Below are 22925 nucleotides of genomic sequence, written 5' to 3'. Positions count from 1 at the left end.
TCATTAGTCTTGCCTAGCAGAGCAATCGCGAAGATCACGTGGGTTGCAAAGCAGTTAGTGCCATGCTCAGCACTGACTAAAGGTTATTTCCTTCCTTCCTTCCTTCCTTCCTTCCTTCCTTCCTTCTTTTCACCCATCTGTCTGTCCCTGGTTGCAGGAGAGCCGCCCGGAGACGTGTGATGGCTCCTGCCTCCCTAGCCAGGGAGTCTGTACCTGATATGGCTGGGCTCTGGGCAGGGGGATAGATGGGGGATGCTGTAGATTGATTCCCCGTGATGATGGGGGTGACTGGGGGACACTGATGGCCGCGAGGTCCCCTTGTGCCAGCAGGAGGCAGACCTGAGGAGGACAGTGGAAGAGAGCAGCCGCATCCAGAGAGGCTACGGGCACTACTTCGACCTCAGCCTGGTCAACACCAACCTGGAGAGGACCTTTCGTGAGCTCCAGGCTGCCATGGAGAAGCTGCGGACAGAGCCCCAGTGGGTGCCTGTCAGCTGGGTGTACTGAGCCTGTTCATGTGGACCTCACCCCTCTGGGTTGCGACCCATCCCCTTCCCCAGCCATGACCCCCAGCCATGATCCTTAGCTCTCATCCCTGGTGGTCTGGCTCTCCCTGGGTGATGGCTCCTAGGGGGCCCTAATCTGGCTTCAGCACAGAGGCATGCACTGCCAAGGAGATGGGGTGTTCATGGGGTACCTCTGTGCCCAGGTGCTGCCCACTCCCCATGCCCACTGGCCACCAGATGTCCCTCTCTGAGGGCCAGGCTGTGCCCAGGAGTGTCAGAGTCACCTCCATAGTGCTCAGTCCAGAGAAGAGAAAAGCTGCTTTGGGACCCTGTGGTCAGTAGGTACACTGCCCCCAGGGCACCTCTCTGCAGTTACCTTTTCTCCTTGGGCTAGCCACACCCACCCAATTCCTGGGCTCCTCCCACCTCTCACACCTGTGGCCTAGGAGTGGGCCTTGGACTGTTTCCAGACCGGGGAGTGCAGGTCCCAGCAGCCAGGCAGTCCTGGGCGGTGGTGGCAGCCTGGTGCCGTCCTGAAGGCTGGCGGAACCCGAGCTTGAAACAGCTCCCACGGCGGGGGGGGGGAGCAGGGCCGTCCCAGCTCCCGTGGAAAGGGGCGGAGTCCCACAAGCGGACCCCGCCCTGTCCTTCCCTCATCCACAGCTTTTCACTGCCGAAAGTCTCTCCACAGACTTCTCCAACGTGCCCCTGACAGGTCAGCTCTGCTCCCCCGCAGAGCAAGGCCAGCAGGGGTGAGTGGGCTCCACAGGGGTAGGGGTGGGCTGAAGGCTGAGCCAAGTGACGGGGAGCCTGCTCCTACTGATCGTGACCCACGGTGGGGCATACCTGGGCTCCCTGTTCGTGACCATTGTCCATTGTGGTCTCTCTGGGGGGGTCCAGGTGGCCCACTTGCATCAGATCTGCTGGGGGGTGGCGCTGGGGATGGGGCACAGAGGGGACCTTGTGAGCAGGCCATGGGGCCTGGGCTCGGGCGGAGGACATTTGTGCTCTAGCCAGCTTCTTGTCGAGCAACTCCAAGGGGCGCTATCCACACGGTTTCAGCGCAGCTTCTGTTCCTCATGCTGTGGCACCCGGTCTGTGTGTGTGCCATTGGTGTGTGTGTATCAGTGTTGGTTTTTTGGAGAAAAGAAGCAAAGGGTGGTTTTGCTTTGGAGGTCACTTTTTGGGGGTTCCCCATCAGCCCCCATTTCTTATGAGACTCTTATCCCAGATTGCAGAGCCTTGGCCCTCCCCAGATGTCTTCCTCCACCTCTCCTGCTGTTCCCTTATCCTAAAAGACACCCCCGAGTCCTTGGGGAAGGCAATTGTGTAAAATAGGAGAATCCCTTTTAAGAAAATAATGCCGTCCTAGACTTCCCCAGGCATCTGTCCCTCGTCCTTCTTTGTGATCCTGCCTGGGGTCAGCCTGTCCTTGCCGGGACCACCCCATCGCCCCCCCCGCCCCCCCCCCCCCCCCCGTGACTTCCCTGTTCTGCTGAGTGTCTAATCCGTCTTCGCTGCAGGTTCAGCCCAAGCTGGCCCCTGAACCACTGTGTGCCCATTTCGTAGGGAAGGGGAGGGAGAAGAGACAGAATATTTATTACAAAGTTAGAAATATATTTATTATAGTAGGGATCCCATTTGCATTCGCAGAGGGTATGCAAATGAGATGCAAAGGTCAAGCCTGCTCCCATCTCGTTTGTGTAGCTCTGCCTCCACTATGCAGTCGCCTTTACACTCCCCTTTTCCCTTTGGCCAGTGTTCTTTTCATCCTCAAGTCAGCTCTTCCTTGCATCACCCTTACCCACAGCCCAAGGGGACCAGGAGTGGGAGGCAAACACCCGAGGCAATCAGCGGTATCCTTTGCCAGTTCCCGCCTCCCCTGGAGGACTTGGGAGTAGAGGCACCCGAGGATCTGCTGGTGCAAACCCCCTGCCCTTGGTTAACCTCCAAAGTGCCCTGATGGAGAGACCATCCTCCGATGGGGGTGGAGGGAGGTTGGCATAGGAGGCTGGGCACCTTGCTGGAGCATTGGCACCAGGCCTTTTAGGGCAGATCTCCTGTGTTGATGCTGTTCTGCCACCTCTAGCGATGCCTGGGTGGCTGGGCTGGGTCCCTCCTCTCCTGTCTTCATCCCTCCCTGAACTTCATCCTACCTCCCCTGCCCAACCCCCCTCCACCCCCCCCCACCCTGGCCCAGGGCTGGGTTGGAACAGGTGTGTGCCCACCATGTTACATCCCCCCCCCGCCACCTCGCCCCAGACGCTTGTATTTGAGGCACCTCAGGATAATGAGGACTCTGCCCCCCACTGTCCACACTCAGTGCCAGCCTGGTGGCCCTGTCCCCTCTTCTCTCCTCCCTCAGTCAATTCTTGAGCTTTTGCTCTGACTAGTTTTCTTTCTTTTCCTTTGATTAAATGTGAAAACAAAGGCTTCTGGGCTCTGTTTGTCTTTGGTGGGGGCCCGGTGGATGGCTTCTGGACAGGGTGAGAGGGGGGAACCCAGCACAAGTGATTCTGGAATGGGAGTTGGAGTGAATCGTCTTGTGTCCTGTGATGTCTTCTAAGATTTCGCATTCCACCATTCCACATGCCCCGTCCCCAGAAAATGCTTGTTCTAAATGCTCGGAGCTGGGGGTCTGCGAACATTCATGGGGGCCAGGGGACCCAGGGACTCCATGGCTAATCACTTCACCCAGAACTTGCTGTGTGGAGCAGGCCCCTGTACCTCTTAGGTTCGTTCTCTGTAAAAGTATCATGGACTCTCCCAGCGCTAATGCTGGGATTGGTTCTAGGTGCTCAACCATACATGCCATAGAGAGCTGGTTGAAATGTCACCCACATGTCACCATGGGTGTGTGTGTGTGTGTGTCAGATCCTTCAGGGTGAAGGCATCAGCCTTCCTTCCCACCTTGCATTCTTCAGGGGAGCCTGGAATGTTCACTGGGGATTCTCGGCAGGGGGCTCTAGCTGTTCCCTTCTCCTTGTAACAACCAAATGTGGAACTGACTTTCTTCCTTCCATTTACCCCAAAGCATCCACTCGCACAAGGACAAGCGTGGGGGCTGACTTTACCGGTGATTTGGAAGCAACCATAGGGGCTTACATCTTCCACCTAACGGCTCTGATGAGAATTTAGAATTGAATGTTAAATACCCCAACTCTGAATGTTCCCTGATCATTCCCAGCACATAGAATATTTTTCTGGTCAACCTTTCCCTTTGGGCTCCCCCGCCTCCCTCCGTGTTGCTGGACCCTCTTCCTCTCATTGTTGAACAACCTTCTTCCCATCTCCGGGGCGTCCTTGGAAAGTGGATATTTCATTGCCATACCTAGCAACCCCACACTTGTATTTTTGTCCTAATCCAGTGGGTCTCAATTCTGGCTGCACATTAGAATCGCCGGAAGTGTGGAAAACAAAACACCAAACAAAACACAACACAACACAACACAAAACAAAAAACCAATTGCCTGGACCATACTCCAGGTCAGTTAAATCGGAAGGTCTGCAAAGGCTGACTGCTTTATCGTTAATTTCTTGCTCACATTAATGTCTTGCTCACATCACATCTGGTAGAAATTGGGTGTCACTCCTAGCAGTGACTCAGGGATCCAGCCTCTTTCCATTTTTGACACCACCCTCTTTAACAAACAGGCTCCACAGAGGTCACAGAAGAGGAATAAAGTGTAGCGTATTACTCAGGGATTTTATTGGCTAGGTCAGCCTGCCCACATCCATTGGCCAGAATCTCATCATGTTGCCCTGGATTGTTGCAAAGGAGCCTGGGAAATGTAGTTTTCCTTGGTACTCAGGAAGAGGAACTGGGATCTAGCCAGTCTCTGCCAGGCTGGGAGTGGAGTCTGGGAAGCCCTGTGTTTTAACGTTTATTTATTTTTGGGACAGAGAGAGACAGAGCATGAACGGGGGAGGGGCAGAGAGAGAGAGGGAGACACAGAATCGGAAGCAGGCTCCAGGCTCTGAGCCATCAGCCCAGAGCCTGACGCGGGGCTCGAACTCACGGACCGCGAGATCGCGACCTGAGCTGAAGTCGGATGCTTAACCGACTGAGCCACCCAGGTGCCCCTGCCCTGTTTTAAAAGCTCCTCAAGTGATTCTAATCTGTAGCCAAGATCGCCAACCACCGCTCACCTGTTTTCCCCATAACTTTGGGGGTGGAGGCAATCTCCTTTTAGCCCCGAATTGGCCTCAAGCTATTTTCCCAATAAAGATAGTTGAATTTCTTTTTTAAATATTTATTTATTTTTGAGAGAGAGAGAGGGAGACACAGAATCCGAAGCAGGCTCCAGGCTCCGAGCTGTCAGCACAGAGCCCGACGAGGGGCTCGAATTCTTGAACCGTGAGATTGTGACCTGAGCTGAAGTCGGACGCTCAACCAACTGACCCCCTTAGGCGCCCCAAGATAGTTGAATTTCTAAAAGGAATTCTGCCACCATTTTAAAAATTCTTTTTCCCTCCTGGCACAGTAGCATATGGTTAGTGGGGCAGAATGGATTCTTATCATATAGTTGGGAAACTGACCTAGAGAGGTGATGAGCTTTGTCCAATGTCACACAGAAAGCCGTTGGCGGACCTGAAACAGACCCCTGGATTCCTGGTTCTCAGGCTGGGGGCTTTCCTTCCAGTGCTGCTTCCCAAAGATCGAGGCAGATTGGCAGAGTCACGGTGGGGTGCTCTTGGTGGAGGAGGAACATGGGATAAGAAAGGGGACCATGAGCATAAGTGTGGGCTACCTTGCCATCCCCAGATTCAACTCTTCAAGAGATCCAGGCATGCCAGGTGGTTGAGGGTGCCCACGGTCTAAAGCTCGCCCAGCCCCGCCCCCCCCCCTCAGAACTGGGTGTAGTGGTGACCCCACAGCCCTGGGAGGGACTGAGCAGGATGTGCAAGGGAACAGGGAGAACTTCTAGCTTATTCCATTCATCTGTGTATCTAATCTAGTTGTTATGATCAAGGTTTTAATTATTTAGAAACTTCTATGTTTTACTTATCTAGTAAGGAAAGTTTTCAACTACTCTCTTGATCAGTGTTATTTTTCTCAGTAATTATTTTTTCTAGAAAGTGAACTCCAGGATCATTTTGTCGGAGTACGCCCTTTTCCCGTGGGGATACTAATTGGAATTGCATGCAACTGGGCCACTCATTGAGAAGGGTTTTCACTCTGCAGTCTTTTCCTGCAAGACCCTGGTCTGTCTCCCTTTCACTCAGGTCTCCTTCCAGCCCAGGCCCCCCACCCCCTACCTGCCCTCCAAGCAGCACTGGTCCGACTGGCGTGCTCTCCAGTCGGCAGCAGACTGATACCAAGGAGACCCCGTGACTGCCTTGTAAAACAAAATTCGTTCCTTTGAAAGGACTGCCCTTGACCCTAAGATTCTCTCTCCTCTACCCTACTCTTAGGGGCTAAAAGGGTCTCCTTTTTATAAAAGGGCTTTCCTATACTTTGGCACGAATCTTAGTACAATTATAATGAATCCCAAATCATCTTTGAACAAGTGAATACAACCATCCGAGGTACACTTGCTGAGATTTTCTTCCGTTAAAAACGTACGTGTTGTAGGGGCACCTGGGTGGCTCAGTTGGTTAAGCACTGATGATTTCGGCTCAGGTCATGATCTCCCGGTTTGGAAGATGGAGCCCCTCATCAGGCTCCGTGCTGAATGTGAAGCCGGATTGGGATTCTCTCTCTCTCTCTCTCTCTCTCTCTCTGTCTCTCCCTCTCCGCCCTTCCCCCACTCACATGCACTCGCTCACGAGCGCACACTTTCTCTCTCTCTCTCAAAATACATAAATAAACTTAAAAAATGTATGAGTTGGGCAGTGGTCTCTGAACTTCTGCATAAGAAAGGGCCTTATAAGATACAGCGTGACTCCCGATTTTACATGGAGGAGATGGGTGCGCCCTGTATAAGTTCTGAACAGGAGCTTAATTCTCTTTGTCACCATTAGTCAGCCTGCAGCATGCATTCGTGACGAAGGACCTAGAAGCATCTTGAAGCATGACCTTTCTGGGACAATACAAAAGGATAAAGGTAAATTTGGGCCCAATTAGGCAAATAGTATGAAACTTTAAACACAGACACCCTTAGCTACAGCTGCACCCGTGGGATGGGCCCCGTCCGCTACAGGGACGTTTCGAAGTATTTAGTAATTTCAATAATGACTGTAATAGTCATGACATCCACAGGTGGAGAGCCATTTTCAGGACTCTCGGCCCGGTAAATCAGAAAATTATTGTATGCTAAGTCCCAGGGAGAAAAGCTGTCGGAAAACGAGGCTGACCCCGAGGGGTCAACCTTCTGGAGGGTTGCCAGAAGACAAAACTGATGATTACAGCAGTCCTCTGAACCCGCTTACCCAAGGACATCTCTTTCGTGGCGGGAGTCCAGTTCACGGGAGCAGCCACACGTCTTTGGGAAAGACCACGCTGGAGCCACGGTGCACCGTGGGGACCAGATGTGGCAGGTGTGAGGCGTGAATGTGCCCTTCTGACCATCATCCCTGCCCAGGAAGGGGGAAGGGCCGTGTCGGCAGCATCTGAAGGTCGCTTCAATTTCTTTCCTTCTTTTTTCATCTCCGCGCACGTTGGCGCGGTGCCGGTCAATTTCACAAATTACCTAAGCGTTTAAAGCCCCCACCCCACCCATCTTTTTCAGGGCTTCGTCTTCCTTCCAGAAACACATCTTCCCCTTTCTGCAGCTCCCCAGAAACCTGCCCTCATAACGTGCGGCAGAGGCGCCCAGGCACTGGTCTGCGGACCATCTCATCTGTGACGATACGAGGAAATTCAGAACAAAGAGGAAAGTTTACGATTAAGCCGAACAGATTTAAGTTTAATAATTCTATTTTATTCCGACCCGGTGATTGTGAATTTTATCTTATGTGCCAACGTAAGAAATACTTCCTTTTCTTTCTCACTTGAATCTTATTTTTCCCTGAGTCTCTGCTCATCAGAGTAGAAAGAAATGAAATCTCACTCCTGTTTTGGAGGGCTTCCTCCCTTCCCCGGAGTCCTACAAAGATCGAAAGGACTTACACAGTGCCTGGAAAATGGATATTGGAATCTAGTTCAGGCAAAGTGGTGAACAAAGCACCAGTGTGCTTTTTTTTTTTAAATATATTTTCAAGGGGCGCCTGGGTGGCTTAGTTGGTTGAGCGTCTGACTTCGGCTCAGGTCATGATCTGGCGGTTGGTGGGTTCGAGCCCCGCGTTGGGCTCTGTGCTGACAGCTCAGAGCCTGGAACCTGCTTCGGATTCTATGTCTCCTTCTCTCTCTGCCCCTCTCCCGCTGGTGCTCTGTGTCTCTCTCTCTCTCAAAAGTAAATAAGCATTAAAAAAAAAAAAGAGAGAGAAAAATTGAAATGCAAGAATCTAAGCCAGTGTCATCCATGTAAAATAGCAATTAACAACATGTTTAGGGGCGCCTGAGTGGCTCAGTTAAGTGTCCGACTTTGGCTTAGGTCATGATCTTGCAGTTCATGGGTTTGAGCCCCAAATTGGGCTCTGTGCTGACAGCAGAGAGCCCGCTTCAGATCCTCTGTCCCCCTCTCTCTGCCCCATCCCTTCTCTCTCTCTCTCTCAAAAATAAACATTTAAAACAACAGCAGCAATGTTTAGTTTGTGCCATTTCACAAAGAAAACTCTAGGCTCACATGCCTTCCTGCTGAATTCTACCAAGTGTATAAAGAAGAACGATTAGTAACTTACACAAATTCTGCCAGAGACTTGAAAAGGAGGTAATATTTCTCAGCTTACACTGATACCAAACCCAGACAGACTGCTTAACAACAAAATAAAACTACCAGCCAACATTCTTCATGGCTAAAGTAACACCAAGGACACAATGCTGGTTTAACATTAGAAAGTCAAAGAACAGAGTCTTTGACTGTTTTTTGACTAAAAGAACATATGATCATCTCAATAGCTGCAGAAAAATCATTGACAAAATTAATATTCATTTTTCATTAAAAAAAGCAAACAAAATTCTCAGTAAACTAGAAACAGAAGGGAACCTTCCCAACCTGATAAAAGATGAAAACCCTATAGACAATATCATACTTTTGGTGAGACCGAGTACCTTCCCCTTAAGATCAGGGACAAGGCAAGAATGTCTGCTTTCAACATCTCTTTTTATTTTTATGAAAAAAAATTGTTTCGGGGGGTGCCTGGGTGGCTCAGTCGGTTAAGCGTCCGACTTCGGCTCAGGTCATGATCTTGCGGTTCGTGGGTTCGAGCCCTGCATCAAGCTCTGCACTGACATTGCAGAGGCTGCTTAGGTTTCTCTCTCTCCCCCCCCCCCTCAAAATAAATAAATAAATAAACTTCATAAAAAAGGGATAAACCCAAGTGACCCATTCAAGAGGAGTAGACCTCCTGCTCTGGCGCTTAGGCTCGGGGGCCTCACGCTCAGATCAAGCCCCATGATGCCTCTCCCTGCTGTAGCGCTGGGTACCTGTCACTTCTGCAAAGTGCTGCATGTGGAGAGCACGTGTCTCCTGCTCTGGAGGTGCCTGAAAGCTCATCATGACCCCTTCTACCTTCTCTTGCTTCTGTTTTCTCTTAGCCTATGAGCCACCGCCTCCTGGAGGAACTTAGAAAAATCTCTCCTGGGGTGCCTTGGCCGGCTCAGTCACTGGAGCCTGCGACTCTTGATCTCGGGGTTGTGAGTTCGAGCTCCAGGTTGGGTGTCGAGATTATGTAAAAATAAAAATCTTTTTTTTTTAATTTTTTTTTCAACGTTTATTTATTTTTGGGACAGAGAGAGACAGAGCATGAACGGGGGAGGGGCAGAGAGAGAGGAAGACACAGAATCGGAAACAGGCTCCAGGCTCCGAGCCATCAGCCCAGAGCCCGACGCGGGGCTCGAACTCCCGGACCGCGAGATCGTGACCTGGCTGAAGTCGTACGCTTAACCGACTGCGCCACCCAGGCGCCCCAAAAATAAAAATCTTTTTAGAAAAAGAATTAAGTGGGACATGACAAGCAGGCTATAAAGTTGTATATCCAAAAGAGTCTGTAAGAGAACAACAGCAAATGATGTGGAGAAAAAAAAAACTGGAAGGAAATCCAACAAAATGCAGCAATGATAGTCTCCGGCAGTAATGAATCTGGGCGACCTGTTTTTTTCTCCTCCCCTTCTGTCTTCCTAACTTATCTATACTGAGCAATCCCTCATTTCATTTTTTAAAGAAAGTGGAAAAAGAAAATATAGCAGTTCTGGTATTCTACCCCCACCCCTGTCCCCTCCCCAGGGATCCAGACTCAGGGTCACGTTCAGGTTCCTCTAAGGTTCCTGTCCAGTCCTCTCCTTCCTGCCTTTCAGAAGCCCACCTGCACCCTGTGGTTTCCTACCTCCACCCGCCCTCCCCCCACCCCCAGCCCCAATCCATAGGCAATTAACCCTTTCCAGACCAGGAAGGAGCCAAGCTTTTCTCCATCCTACTTCCAAAGCCTGGGATGCATGTCTGGGTGGGGATCTGGGAAAGGCAACCGTCCCTGCCAGCCCTGAACTCACCTCTCATGGACATAGCAGCCTCTGTGTGTGTGGGGGGGGGGTGGGGGGCAGGTGGGAGTCCCCAGACACCGAATGTAGGCTCTAAGCTGGATGAACCCGAAAATTTAACAGGCCCACTGGTTCTCAAACTCAAGTATTAGAGTCACCAGACATTTGTTAGAAAGGCAGGGTTGTGAGCCCAGCCCATAGTAGGTCCCCGGAATCATATTTTTAAATTAAATTAAATTAAATTAAATTAAATTAAATTAAAAATTTTATTGGGGGGGCAGAGGGAGAGAGAGAGAGAGAGAGAGAGAGAGAGAGAGACAATCCCAAGCAGGCTCCACGTTCAACGCCCCCACCACCCTGGGATCATGACCTGAGCCGAAATCAAGAGTCAGATGCTCAACCGCCTGAGCCACCCAGGCACCCCCAGGGAATCACATGTTTCACCAGCCTCCTGAAGGACTGCGGTGCAGGTGGTTTACAGGCACATTTCGAAAATCAGAACCCCGTCTGTCCCCAGCAAGATTTCTTTCTCACTCACTTATGCAGGAGACAGTGGTGCTGAGTCAGGAAGGAAGAGAGAAGATGGTGAGGTCTGGAGGGGGTGGCTGTTGTTGGGCGCCCAGGCCCAGGGGATTTCTTGCAACAGATACAAAGTCAGACCAGATCTCCGGAGCTGGGCCCGGCTCTGGCGAGCTCCACGGGCCGTAAGTTCCTTGGCTGCACGACTAGGCCAGCATGTGAACATACTGGGCAGGTCCCAGGCTCCCGCTGGGACTGTGAGACCCCCACTGCAGGCTCCGGGGCTGACAAAAGCTTCCAGTCGGGCTGGGGCACGAAGGAGGAGAGCCTGGAAAGGGTCAGGGGACAGCCCCAGAGCCTGGCAGGTGAACTCTGAAAGCTGTACCAGGAAACTTATCCAGGTTAGCGCATAGCCAGCCATTCAGATCCCCCGTAAGCATTTTCGCCGCTACACTGAGATGAACTTCGAGAAGCCGGGCTCCTCCCCAGACATGTGGAGGGGAGGCCCTGGGATCATGTCCCCCTCCTGGTCCTGGAAATAGACTTCTTCTTCCTCTGAAGTCTGTAAAGACAACGGTCAGGCAATGAAACGCAGAGTCCAGCTGGGGCAGGGTGAGGGGTGGCCCAGGTGCCTGCGGGGTCGACCCTAGCCTTTTCCACAGTTCTGGGCCTCTACCTAAGGGGCAGAGACTGACAAGTTCTCCCCAGACCTCTCAGGCTTTGATTCATGCCCCTCACCTCCTCCCAAACATCCACCCCCTCGGGAGAGCATCTTCATAGCCTCTGGCAGCCCAGAGCTCTTGCAACTGTGACTACCAACAAGCTATTCAAGAACTTTCTGGATAGGGGGGGAAAGAGGATGTAAGGTCAAGAGTCCTGAGTTCTGAATGAAAAGTCCTGAGTTATGATGGCGTAGGTGGGTGGATGCAGGGGGCAGTGTTCAGGGAGCGGATGCCGAAGAAAGCGTCCCCCCTCCACCCACCAATTTCCCCGCATTGTCAGAGAGGAGCCTGACTGGGCGGCTCCAGACCCCCAGTGCCCTCTGTTCACACCTGGCTGGGGCCCTGGATTTCTGTGCAGGGGTTGACGGAGGGCTCTGGGCTGGCTCGAGGCCCAGGGGGCCCTGCAAGGTTGATCACGGCGTAGTCCAGCGACTGAAACAGAGACTCAAAACAGTCCATTCTTGGCAGGGGTAATGTTCCCCCACCACAGCGAGGGGAGGGAAACAAGGGGGGGGGGGGGATGGAGAACACAGGCTGTGGAGTCAGAGTCCTTCCGTCCTGTTCCTCTGAGATGTACTCAGAGTGACCTTGGGCAAGCCTCCTAACCTCTCTGAGGCTCAGTTTCCTCAGCTGTAAAATGGGGATAAGAATTTTTCTTCCCTCAGGGTTGTAATGACTATTCATGGTAGTGTTTTACAGCTCAACACCTGGGAACTCCTGGAACGATTTTGTTTTTATTATTGTTATTTCTATCCTTGAGGCAGAAAGAATGTACAGGCTCAAGGTTCTCCGCAGGCCCTGGTGGGGGGGGGGGCAGGGGGAGCAAATGTGAATACCTCAAAGGTTCACCGATTAACAAACCGCAAAGGAAAAGTTCTTTACAAATCGTTAAGTCTGAGCACCCCCTCCTCGATCAGATAAGGAAACCAAGGCTGAATGAGTAGGAGTCATCCTGTGACCAGGCCTGGCGGTCCCCACAGGTCCCCAGGTCAGGAATGCCAGCCCCTCCCCCATTTCCCCCAGCCAAGTCTCCCAAGGGCATAGCTGCCCTTAGGTGTCCCAGCCAGTAAGTCCCATGGCCCAGTGGGCTCTAAAGACAAAGAAAGAAACCCCCGTTTTCTGAGTGTCTCACTTCACTTGTGCCTCACCACAACCCAATGACACTGAGGCTCAGAGAGGTGATGTAACTTGCCAGATGTCACACAGCTGCTGAGTAGCTGAGCTGGGAATTGTACTCACAACCATGTGACCTCAGACCCCAGTTCTTTTCCTATACCACGCTGCCCGCCTGCCGACCTGGCAGGGCGTGACTCACACTTCTTGTTTCCATGTCCCTTGTCTCCTAACTGTCCCCTTCCCCCTGTTGCTCTCACCGCCCTAGCGGCAGGGGATGGAGACAGAGGCGGACATCTGAGCCGTCTCTGGTGACACATCCAGGCTCACAGGACAAGATGAAAATCAGAGCACAGTTTCTCAGGCAGGCTAGGACTGGGGACACGAGGGGACAAGGGAACAGGGGAAGGGGAAGGAGAAGTCACAAATCCTGTCACTCATGGCCCTGGTCTCTCCCGGCCCTGTCTATGGTGAGGACCCGGCATAGCTGGGGCTCGATCAGAGGACTCCCATTGTCATATCCATTCTCCATTAACCCCGTATTTATAGCTTTGTGATTTGGCCCAAACCCAGCCACTGCTGACCGCTGACCACCAGCAGCCACGCCAGTGTCACCTATTCAAGGGTGACTGAATTTGAGGAAAGAGCCTCATGGAGCAGAGACTAAACCACACATGCATGCAGGCAGTGGCCAGGACCACCACCTGACGTCCAGGGCGGGTCTCTCGTTGGTCCCTCTGCCCACGCCATGGGCCACGGGCCCGCTCCAGCAAGTGTGGAGACATTTTCCGTGTGGCTGAACATACAAGCTACATAGGAGAGCCTCCTGGTCCAGGCGTTAGAAAAATAGCAAGGAATCAGGGAAGCCTTGGGAAGTGGGAGTCGAGTCCTGATCGGAGCCCAGCACTGCCCTCTAGGATGAGAACCTCTTGCAATAGCTCTCTGGGCAGCGGAAATGCTGGTCTGACCCCTCATACTTTCCTCTGAGTTTTACACACCCCTGGGGCTCTCTGGCAGAGCCGGCAGAGTGTCCCCTTCCCTCTTTGACCGGAATGTGGGTGAAGAAAACCCCAAGCCCTTTAAATTCCACCCGCAGACTCTGCTAGGAAAACTGCAAAGAAGCCAAAAGGGAAATAAACCAAAGAAAACCGAAAGCTCTCAATTGGTCATGTTCACAGGTTCTTGCCTCGGACCCTCTCGGGAGACCTTGTTTCATCCGTCCCTCGACAAGGGTCCCCCAGCCACCCACCAGCCTCTCGGCCCCTGTGCCCTTTCCTGTCTCCTCCCACTTGAGCAGGAAGAGTCCCATGCAGCCCTTCCCCAGTGTGGGCACAGGGGCTGATGCAGGCACTCTGGCCTCCCCAGCAGTTCTCCGTCCTGCCCCGCCCCTCTTCTAGAAGGCAAGGTGCACCCCAGGAGGCATAGCCAGGAGGCGGGGCTCTGGCAGCCCCCCTCCCATCCTTGTCCATGACCCTTCTCTCACTTCTGTCCGCCATCTCTGGCCTTGTCGAGCTTCCTGAGACAACAGCAGCTGCTTCCTAAGCCAAAGCCCAGTACCCCATTCCTGCCCAGCCCCTCCCCGGGAATCAGGCCTGAGTCTTTTGTCCTTGCTGGTGCCAGGAAAGAAGGCAATGGCGGCCCCCCTTTCCTGCCCCCATGTTTAAGAGAATGGAGAGGAGGCATCTCAGTAAACAGCCCAGGGAGGGGTGGGGGGCTGGGTGAGGCAGGTGTGGCCTCTGTGTCCTGAGCCCGTGGTTCTGCAGCCCTCCCAAAGACTCCTCTGGATCCTGCTCTGACAATGTCTGGTTCTAAGAGGGGGAGGGGAAGAGGGCGCTGGGTCCCCGGGAAAGACCCCTGCCTGGTACCCGCTGGGAAGTCAGGGTGAGGAGGGGCACTCCGTGGCTTGCACCTGGCTTTGGGGCTCACTCACACTCCCCAGAGATGGAATGCAAGCCTTGCCTGGAGGACGGTCATGGGCAACCGGGTAGGGAGACGCAGAGGCAGGGCCGGGAATCCTGATGTCCTACCGCACAGGGATCCGAGTTTGGGCCAGCTGCCTTCCTTACCAAGTGTGAGAGGTGGACCTTCTCGTTCCTCTGTGTCTCTGTGGCCAGTTGAGCTGAAAGAGACCAGCAGGAATACCCTGAAGCCTGCACCGGCTCCCACAGAGGTGGACTGACCCCCCTGTACTTTAGAGCAGGGCCTTCCCTACAGGAAGCAGGCAGACAGGCTGTGCAGAGAAGCTCCTTCCAGCTCGGTGCCTCAGCACGGATCCAGCCTTTTGGGATCAGTCCATGGACATCCCCTTGTGTGGGCCGGAAACTGGCTGGGGAAGTAATTCCATGGGCTAAGGTCATTGCTTTTAAACCTCAGTGTGCATACAGGATCCCGGGACATTTTATAAAAATGCCCACTCCCATTCAGCAGGTTGGAGGTGGGGCCTGAGAGTCTTTTTTTTTTATTAAAAAAAAAAAAAAAGTTTTTTTTTAACGTTTGTATTTATTTTGACACAGAGAGAGACAGAGCACGAGCAGGGGAGGGGCAGAGAGAGGGAGACACAGAATCTGAGGCAGGCTCCAAGCTCTGAGCGGTCGGCACAGAGCCCGATGCGTGGCTCAAACTCACAGACTGAGATCATGACCTGAGCCGAAGTCGGACGCTCAACCGACTGAGCCACTCAAGGCGCCTCGGGGCCTGAGAATCTTTTAACAGGCTATCAGGGGATGTCACTGCTGCTAGCTGGGGACCACAATTTGAGAGGCAAGGTGCTAAGAAGTTCTGAGGTCTTGATCAGGAATGCTCCCACTCTGTGTGCTCTCCCTGACTCCTCTGTGGTGACCTGGGGACATGGGCAAAGCCGACATTTCTTCCTGGGGGCCACACAAGAAGAAGTCGGAGGCAGGCCCAGGATCCCCCCCTCCCCCCCTCCCATGGCCAGGATCCCCCCCATGGCCACCTGCACTAGGACAACATTGCTCATTTGCAAAGGGCTCTGGCACCCTTCTTCCTGGCTCCACCGTGTCCTGGCTGTGCACTCGGGGCAGTCTGAGTAACCACCCTGCCTTAGTTTCTTCCCCTGTAAAACGGGGGCACTCGTAGTAAGTTTCTAATGCCACAGTATTGAGAGCATTAAAGGGGATAAAAGCAACAGAAGCAACAGAAGCGACAGAAGCGACAGAAGGCACATAGCAGCTCCTGTGACCGTCATTTCAGCCAACCCTCTTACACTGTGCTGTTCATCAAAGGAGCCACGAGCCGCGACGGCCGCAGTCATGCAGGCATGACTACTCTGAATTATTCCGGGTTTTAAAGACTCCATGTGAAAAAAATGCAGAATGTGGAATATGTATCACTAAGCTTTTTATACTGATTCCACGTTGAAAGGGTAACGTTTTGGAAATATCACGTTTATAAAGTATATGATTAAAATTAACAGCTCCGGTTTCCTTTTACTTTTTGTCATGCTAACGATTCGAGAAGTTGAGACTTCACGTGCGGCTTGTGTTCTATTTCTGCTGTATCCTCTATCTGTGATCTGAAAAAGCTGTGGCTCGGGGAAGTTAGGTGACTTCCCCAAGGTCACACAGATAAAAAGTAGCAGAAGCCACGCCTTGACGGGAGCTGAGCACGTCCCCAGACCCCGAGGCAGGGTCCATCCTGGTCAAGTGCTTAGTCTCCTAGCCCTCCTGCGCCCCGCCCCGCCCCCACAGCAGTCACACCGGGAGCTAGATCTGTGGAGGCTGGACGGGGGTTTGCTGGGATGGGTAGGGACAGAAGTGACTGATGAGTTCGGACAGATGGGAGCAAGCCAAGAGCTCCCATTCTCCCATTCCCACATCTGAATTGCTTTTTCCTAATGTTGACTGACCTGGGGCTCCCTCTGAAGGGAAGGGCGGGGCTCCTGATGCCCATATCTCAGAGGGAAACACTGACCCATAAGGTGTCCCTGCAATGGTGGGGGGACTGCAGGTCTCAGTGAGGTCCTTGGCCTCCCATCCTCTCCTCCCTACTTTTACTCACCTTCCTTCCTCCAGCGGAGAAGATAGCTGCCGAGGGCAGCCAGGCCCGCAGCCAGAGGAAGGGACAGCAGCACCAGGACCGGGGCCAAGATGCGGACCATTGGGATGGAGACCCTGTGGGTGAGGCGGGAGGAGCCCAGCAGCTGTCACCAGACGTCAGTGGCATGCCGTGCACCGTGGCATTCTTAGTCTGCTTCCCAGCCATGTCCTTTGACTTTCCCCAGGAGATCAGAGGGCCCCAGGGACCGCAGCGTCTGGTCCCAGTGGAAGGGACCCCCGCCCCCACTACCAACCCCAGGAAACACTTTCAGCTAGGTCTGGACTTGGCAACAGTCAGGCAGGAAGCCTCAGTCAGTCACTGAACGCGATGATATATAACCCCCAAGAACCAATCCTTCAGGCTGGGACTCCATTTGGGTGAGAAAAAAAACCAATTTGGGGGGTGTCGGGTTCCATATTTTCATGCTTGGCCCAGGGCCCAGTGCAACGTATGCAGGCAAAACTGGGGTGGCTGCCTCTTAGGCTGGGGCAGGGAGAGAGGTGGGGACTGGGGCCACGGTGGACCCTTCACCGGGGGGGGGGCGGGGTCTGTGTGTCCACAGCACCAGGGCTGCTGGCTCGGCCGTGTAGGTTGTTCACTGCTCAAGGGCCCTCCTGAGGGGGCTGGGGACCGCGTCTGCCCTCCGCACTGTGACAGGAGGCTGTGTCGGCCTGGGGGAAGTGCTAGGACCTCACTTGCTCAAAGACACCTTATGCTTTGAGGATGGCCTGAAAGGTGACCTTGGTCGCCTGGGGCTCACCTGGACAGGGAGGTCCTACTGGGGGCCAGACGAGTGTCCTCCGTCGAGGCGGGCTCCGGCTGTGTGGATGGGCGGAGGGTCCCTGCATGAGGAGAGGTTGCTTCGTGAGGAGAGGTGCCTGCATATGGAGAGGTTCCTGCGTACGGGGTGGCTCCTGTGGGCCCGGACGGAGTGGTCCCTGGGAACGGAGAGGCCTCGGCCCCTGTCTTCCCCCGCGGGGCTGTGGTGACTGTTTGGTGGAGACCAGGAGAAGCTACAAGTCCAAAAGCAATGCCTCAGCACCTCCTCTGATCCTCGAATCCCAGCGTTTCCCAGACCTCTGACCCTCGATCCCTGGACACAGGACCAACTTCTCAGAACAATCCCAGCTAAAGGACACCCCGGGTGTCCTAGACGAAGCCATCTGAGCAAGCAGGCCTTATCTCAGGCACACCCCACACCCGTGTGTGGTTTTCAGCCCCTTTCGGTGCCTGTGTGATCACACCCCGCCCCTACGGTCCTGGACAGTTACCACCTCTGCCCTCACCTCATGTCACCATCACAGACCCACCCTCACCACCTATGCCTCTGCAGGCCTTGACCTCCCTCAGCAGCCACGGGGTCCACAGGGCAGGGCGACAGGGACGGGTCCAGGGGTCAGGCTGTACTGCTTCTCGCCTGAACTAACCCGGCCGAGTCCCTGATTCCTCCACGGACAGTACAGCTCCCAGGCTCTGGGGGCCCATAAAAGGCAGTGCCTGGCACCAGGACAGGCACTCCCGGGGTGTTTCTTTAGAGAGGAATGGAGGAGAGACAGAAAAACCATTCACTCACTCAATTCTGGGAGCGGGGTTTGCCAAGCTTTTGCCTGGGGCTGGAGGCTCCTTGTAGGGAGAGGCCGGAAGGAGGGAGTGGGGGAGGGAGGGCAGCAGGGACCTAGGGAAAGGGAGAGGCTGGTCTCAGGGGAGGCCAGGATCACTGCTCCGGGCCAGATTTCCTGCCTGGGTTGCAGCCAGTGGCTTTCCCGCCCCCACCTCTGTTCACAGCCTTCGCAGTCTCCCCTCAGCCGCTTGGGAGCCATGGTTGGTAGATGCTAGCTGACGGCCGGCCTCCCACTCAGCTCAGACCCTCGGCTTCCCTTGTCCCCAGCTGCCCACCAGCCTGCCCTTTCCAAGGCACGCTTTGCACCCATACGGGTTTCGTCTCTAAAAATATACCGGATCCCATCACTTCTTGCTTTAGAGCAGTTAATGGCCCCCTCATTGCCTATAAGCGGAAGCTCAAGCTTTGCAACATGCCTTTCAAAGTCTTTGAAACTCAGACCCTGGGGCGCCTGGGTGGCTCAGTCGGTTGATCAGCTGCTCGGCTGACTTTGGCTCAGGTCATGACCTCACGGTTTAGGAGTTCAAGCCCCACTGGGGGCTCTCTGTGGTCAGCACAGAGCCCCCTTCAGATCCTCTGTCGCCCTCTCTCTCTGCCCCTCCCCTGCCTGTGCTCTCTCTCAAAAAAATAAATAAGCATTAAAACTCAGACCTCCGCTCGCTATGTTGGCTTTACGTCTTTGCCATCTGGTGTACGAGCCACACCACTATTTGCCCTCTGTGCCTAATTAAGGTGTCCCGCCCGCCTCTATGCCTTGCGTGTCCCCTGCCTCTCCTCTCCATCTTGGCCTAAACCACCTTCTTTCTGTCCTCCCCTCCTCCACCACGCCTTCCCCAGAAGGAGCAAGTCCCTTCTTCCTGCGTAGCCACAGTACCCTGCGCCCAATTATGTTGCAACACGTTGTTTCCTGGGACTCCCTGCGAGGCTAGGACCCCTCAAGAACAAAATGCCTAGCTTCTGCCAGCACAGTGGGCAGAAACGTAGTGTGGCCGATCCCCCGGGAGCTGCCGAGCTCCCTGACTCCCCAGTGCCCCTCAGTCACCTCTGTGCTGGAAAGCCATCCCGGACTCACTCCCTTTCCCCACCATCCTCTAGTCTAACGCAAGGTCAAGCTTTCTCCGACCTTCCGCAAATAGAGAGTATTTATCTCTTCCTTTCCAATATTTATACTTCTTTATCTTGTCGCATTTCATTGCCTCCAGCCTCCAGGCAATGGTGAACAAAAGAAATGAGAGCGGGTTCTTGTCTTGTTCTGACCTTTCTAGAAATTCTAATCTTTTACCGTACTCGGTGGTGCGCTGGAGACAGCTCACACTGACCCGGGAGAGCGGACTGTCCACCTTTCCAGGAATTTTGTGAGCTGGTTGTTAAACTATCGGTGGCTAGAAATTGGCAAGGGCAGGGGCATTTAAACCACAGAAACTGGCAAACATTGCAAATCAGAGCTTCTGCAGCCGGTTGTCATTCACCAGCATGCCACGGCCGTCAATCTTCTTTATGTTCTATATCCCAAATGTTATCGGAGAAAGGTTAACCACGTCTGACACAGGGTAACATAATAATGCATACATCATACACAAATGAATATTTACAAGTGAGGTAAAAATTGAAAATAGAGAGCCCAAATACAGATAAAATTGACCACCACTAGGTAAGAATGAGGTCTGAATCCCGATGAAAATCAGAAGAAATCAGAGAATCTTGTAAATCATGGAGAACAGGTTCAATGTGGTTTTGGTGCTGCTGTTATTATTTCGTGAGCACATTTCTATTTCCTTGAATGAAAATAAAGACCCATGGATGTCGAGGATCTGGCAGTGGGGATGGGGCCGGGGGTGGGATGGGGCTCAGCTATGGGGCCAGGACAGGGCAAGAGGAGACACCAAAGCCGGAAAAAATCTGGATCGGAATCCTGGTTCCACCACTCCCTGCCATGAGACCTTGGGCAAATCATTCCATCTCTGCAGTCTCGCCCCCCCCCCCCCATGTGTCAAAAAAGATGCAAAGACCTGCCTCACCCTCACTGGCTAGTGGACGGGGGCTGCCCACCTCCCTGGGTCCTCTCTGACTTCTTTCTTCTCAGCTCTGCAGAGCCAGGTAGGATTCTGGGCATCCAGAGAAATGCTCAGTCCCCAGCCGGAGCCCCATGACTCCAGCCTCAGTCCCCTAGTGTCCCTGAGCTCAACGAGCTCCTCCGAGGCTGGTTCCCAGGCCCTCCTCACACTTGACTTTGGGACTTCAAGATCTGGGGAAGAGAAGCAAGAAGGAAGAGCTGGGGCCACAAGCCAGGCGAGGCCCGTGTGGCCATGGCTTGGCAGTGCGGTGGAGTGCGTCTGGGATGCACGATGGTGGGTCCTGCCTGCGGAATCCTCAGGAATATCTCTGACTCTGAGGAGGGAGGCTTTTTTATTCTGTGGGACGTTCACCTTGTCCCCCACCTCCCCCCCACCCCAGCCCATGGCAATCTCTCTCCCACATATGAGCAAAAAGGAAAGGCACCGAGCACAGAGTTTGACGGATCTGCGAGATGTGACCTTGTGAAACAGCCGCTGAGGCTCACGCCACCCTGGTGTCACCTCACCGAGTCCCTGAGACCCGCCCGTCCCCCCCTCCCAGCCTGCGCCCCGCCCTGATGAGGTTATGCGAGCACTCCACCCTTTGGTGATGGGGAACCGGGTCCAGCACCGATCAGCTGCCCACCTGTCCCTCTTCCCCTCCATATCACCCATGCCCCATCCGGGGAAGGAGAGACATTTGTTACCTGGCAAGACAAGCAGAGAGACCCGGAAAGATTCATCCCGGCCCAGTTTTGAGACCCCACAGAAGTACTTCCCGGCATCCTGCAGGGTGAGTTTCCTCAGGGTCACTTTGAGTGTGAGCTCCTGGGGGTTGTCTTGGAGGGACACCCTGCCCTCTGTCCTCTCCTGGCCGTCGTCCCCCGCGTAGACGGTGCTGGAGCAGCGGGAGATAAAGAACCCACTCTCCTTGCACCAGTATTTCTTGTGCTTCCTCAGCTCCTCCCTGTAGGTGCACTGCAGGGACACGGTGTCACCTTCAAATCCACTGATCTCCTTGGGGCCCACCAGGGCTCCACAACCTGCAACCAGAGCAGGGACGGAGGTCGGAATCCCTTGGATGCAAGTACCAGGGTCAAGACCACAAGACGCCTCTTCTCTCACTCCCTCCTGCTGCTGCCCTCTAAGAGCTGGTAGTCCCTTCCCCGCCAAGGGATATTAGGACAGGGCTGTTGCTGGTCCCCTAAACTGGGGGTACTGAAGGATGGTGATGGGGGAAGTTCTAGATTCACACAGCCCAGAGTCTGAATCCCGGCACTGCCATTTAGTAGCTGTGCGACCTTGGGGGAAGTTGCTTGACCTCCCTGGCCATCTGGGTTTTCTCATCTACAGATGATGATGATGATACCGTCCTATTTCATTGAAATTAAGGCGCTGTCACATGGAAGAGACACCATAATTTTATATACCACTAAGAAAAAGCATCGTCACTCGAACAATTGTCATCGGGGACAAGATGCATCCTGATACTTGATGTTAAAAAGTTAAAAAAAAAAAAAAAAAAAAAGACGGGCCGTGAAGTGATGAGACCGGATACTTCTTTATGTCTCACCAGCGGAGTCTCTAGACATATTTGCAGAGTTTACCATGGCAACCACATAGGGGGCATCCGGTCTCCCTCCAGGCTGAGTGTGGAGTAGGAAATGAAAGATGAGAGAGGTAAAACCTCCCTTATGGCCACCTGACCAGGGAGGGTTTGGAACGGATAGGGCAGGGAGAAAACCCGGCTCTAAGAAACAGCAACCCCCCCCCCCGCCCCGTCCCCCCCAAACCTCTGCGGGCTGAGGGCTAGTGCGGTGGACTGAACCTGGAAGGATCAGGCGGCTAGGCTGGGTCGCAAAAAGGGACGGGGGGATCAAGAGGTCCTCTCTCTGCCAGCTGGGGCCTGGGCCCCGCATCCCTCCACCATACTCCCTCCCCGCCCCCCTCCCCTCACCTGGGAACAAGAGGCAGCCCCACAGCAGGACCGGGACGAGGGGCCACATGGTGGCCGCTGGACGTGCAGGAGCACACGCGGGAACTGGGAGCTCCTCTCCGGGCCACGCGGGGCTTTAACTTCCTCCAGAGGCACGAGATCAGGACACGGAAGGGGGGGAGGGGCCGTGTCGGTCACCCCCTCCGCGCCCAGGGGGAGGCGCCTCTGCCATTCCCTTTACTGACCCTCGCGGTGCAGCGCCAGCCCCGTGGGTTACCGTCCCCCTCCCTCCCCAGCCCCCACCCCCCCCCCGGGGCGCTTCACCCAAACCCGTGCCCCTGGGGGGAGGGGGGGGGAAGGGGTCTTAACCATGCCCGCCGCCGTGCACCCCAGAAGGTCTGAGTGTAGCGTTCAGGGAGTCCACAAATTTGGATGGGAAAAAACTTGCACATTGACTTTTACTAACCTTTAAGGGATTTATCTTTTCCTTCTAGTGTGAGTGTTAGCAGTGCCTGTGACTCTGTCACCAAAAAAAAAAAAAAAAAGGCAGACACTAGATAGAGCACATCAAGTTGTCGCCGACAGCTCCAAATACCGTATGTGTCCCTCAGGACTTGGAAAAGAGTTACTAGGCCTGCCACCAGAGCTGATTTTTGAAAGCGCTGATGGAACACATTTATTACTGTATCACACAATTATAAGTACTTTGATAATCACTTCAATATTATTGGTTTTCTTTTAGGCATATGGATGTGATCTTACATGTTTAAAAGACGGTTCTTCTGAGAGGAGGTCCATAAGCTTTACCAGACTAAGTGGTCAACGGTACCGAGGTTAGGGGTCCTGGTGGCAGCGCCCACTGCCCCTCCCTCTGCGTC

The 22925-nt window shown here is 53.9% G+C and overlaps 2 protein-coding genes across 17 annotated transcripts in view; one reads left to right on the top strand and one right to left on the bottom strand.

The window, feature by feature from the left end:
- The window catches only part of MPP2 (MAGUK p55 scaffold protein 2), a 28585-nt gene extending 25646 nt beyond the window's left edge, over positions 1–2939 (top strand). For 8 of the 9 annotated variants that reach the window (XM_040497730.1, XM_040497731.1, XM_040497725.1 and 5 more), the window contains one exon: positions 331–507. In XM_040497730.1, the coding sequence (XP_040353664.1) occupies positions 331–507 (177 nt within the window). Of the gene's footprint in view, positions 1–330 lie in introns of all 9 variants that reach the window. The other variant, XM_040497723.1, reaches the window with a different exon arrangement.
- Positions 2940–10552: 7613 nt separating this feature from the next.
- Positions 10553–22317, bottom strand: CD300LG (CD300 molecule like family member g). Of its 8 annotated transcripts, none has more exons than XM_040497715.1 (8): positions 22069–22313; positions 20819–21154; positions 18010–18111; positions 17197–17449; positions 16398–16510; positions 14405–14496; positions 11595–11696; positions 10553–11104 (listed from the first exon to the last, which is right to left on the bottom strand). In XM_040497715.1, exons 1-8 carry the CDS (start codon positions 22115–22117, stop codon positions 10991–10993), a joined length of 1161 nt encoding a protein of 386 aa, XP_040353649.1. In that variant the 5' UTR covers positions 22118–22313; the 3' UTR covers positions 10553–10990. The 8 variants fall into 8 exon arrangements, with proteins under 8 accessions (XP_040353649.1, XP_040353654.1, XP_040353651.1 ...); XM_040497720.1 differs by having other exon boundaries at positions 17197–17278; positions 22069–22302; XM_040497717.1 differs by having other exon boundaries at positions 14444–14496; positions 22069–22234.
- Positions 22318–22925: the final 608 nt, after the last annotated feature.

The sequence above is a fragment of the Herpailurus yagouaroundi genome, unplaced genomic scaffold, assembly GCF_014898765.1.
Source record: "Herpailurus yagouaroundi ecotype Mexico unplaced genomic scaffold, PumYag 189, whole genome shotgun sequence".
Lineage (NCBI taxonomy): Eukaryota > Metazoa > Chordata > Mammalia > Carnivora > Felidae > Herpailurus > Herpailurus yagouaroundi.
Note: the sequence above shows the minus strand (reverse complement) of the source record. Positions and strands in the feature narration are given on the sequence as shown.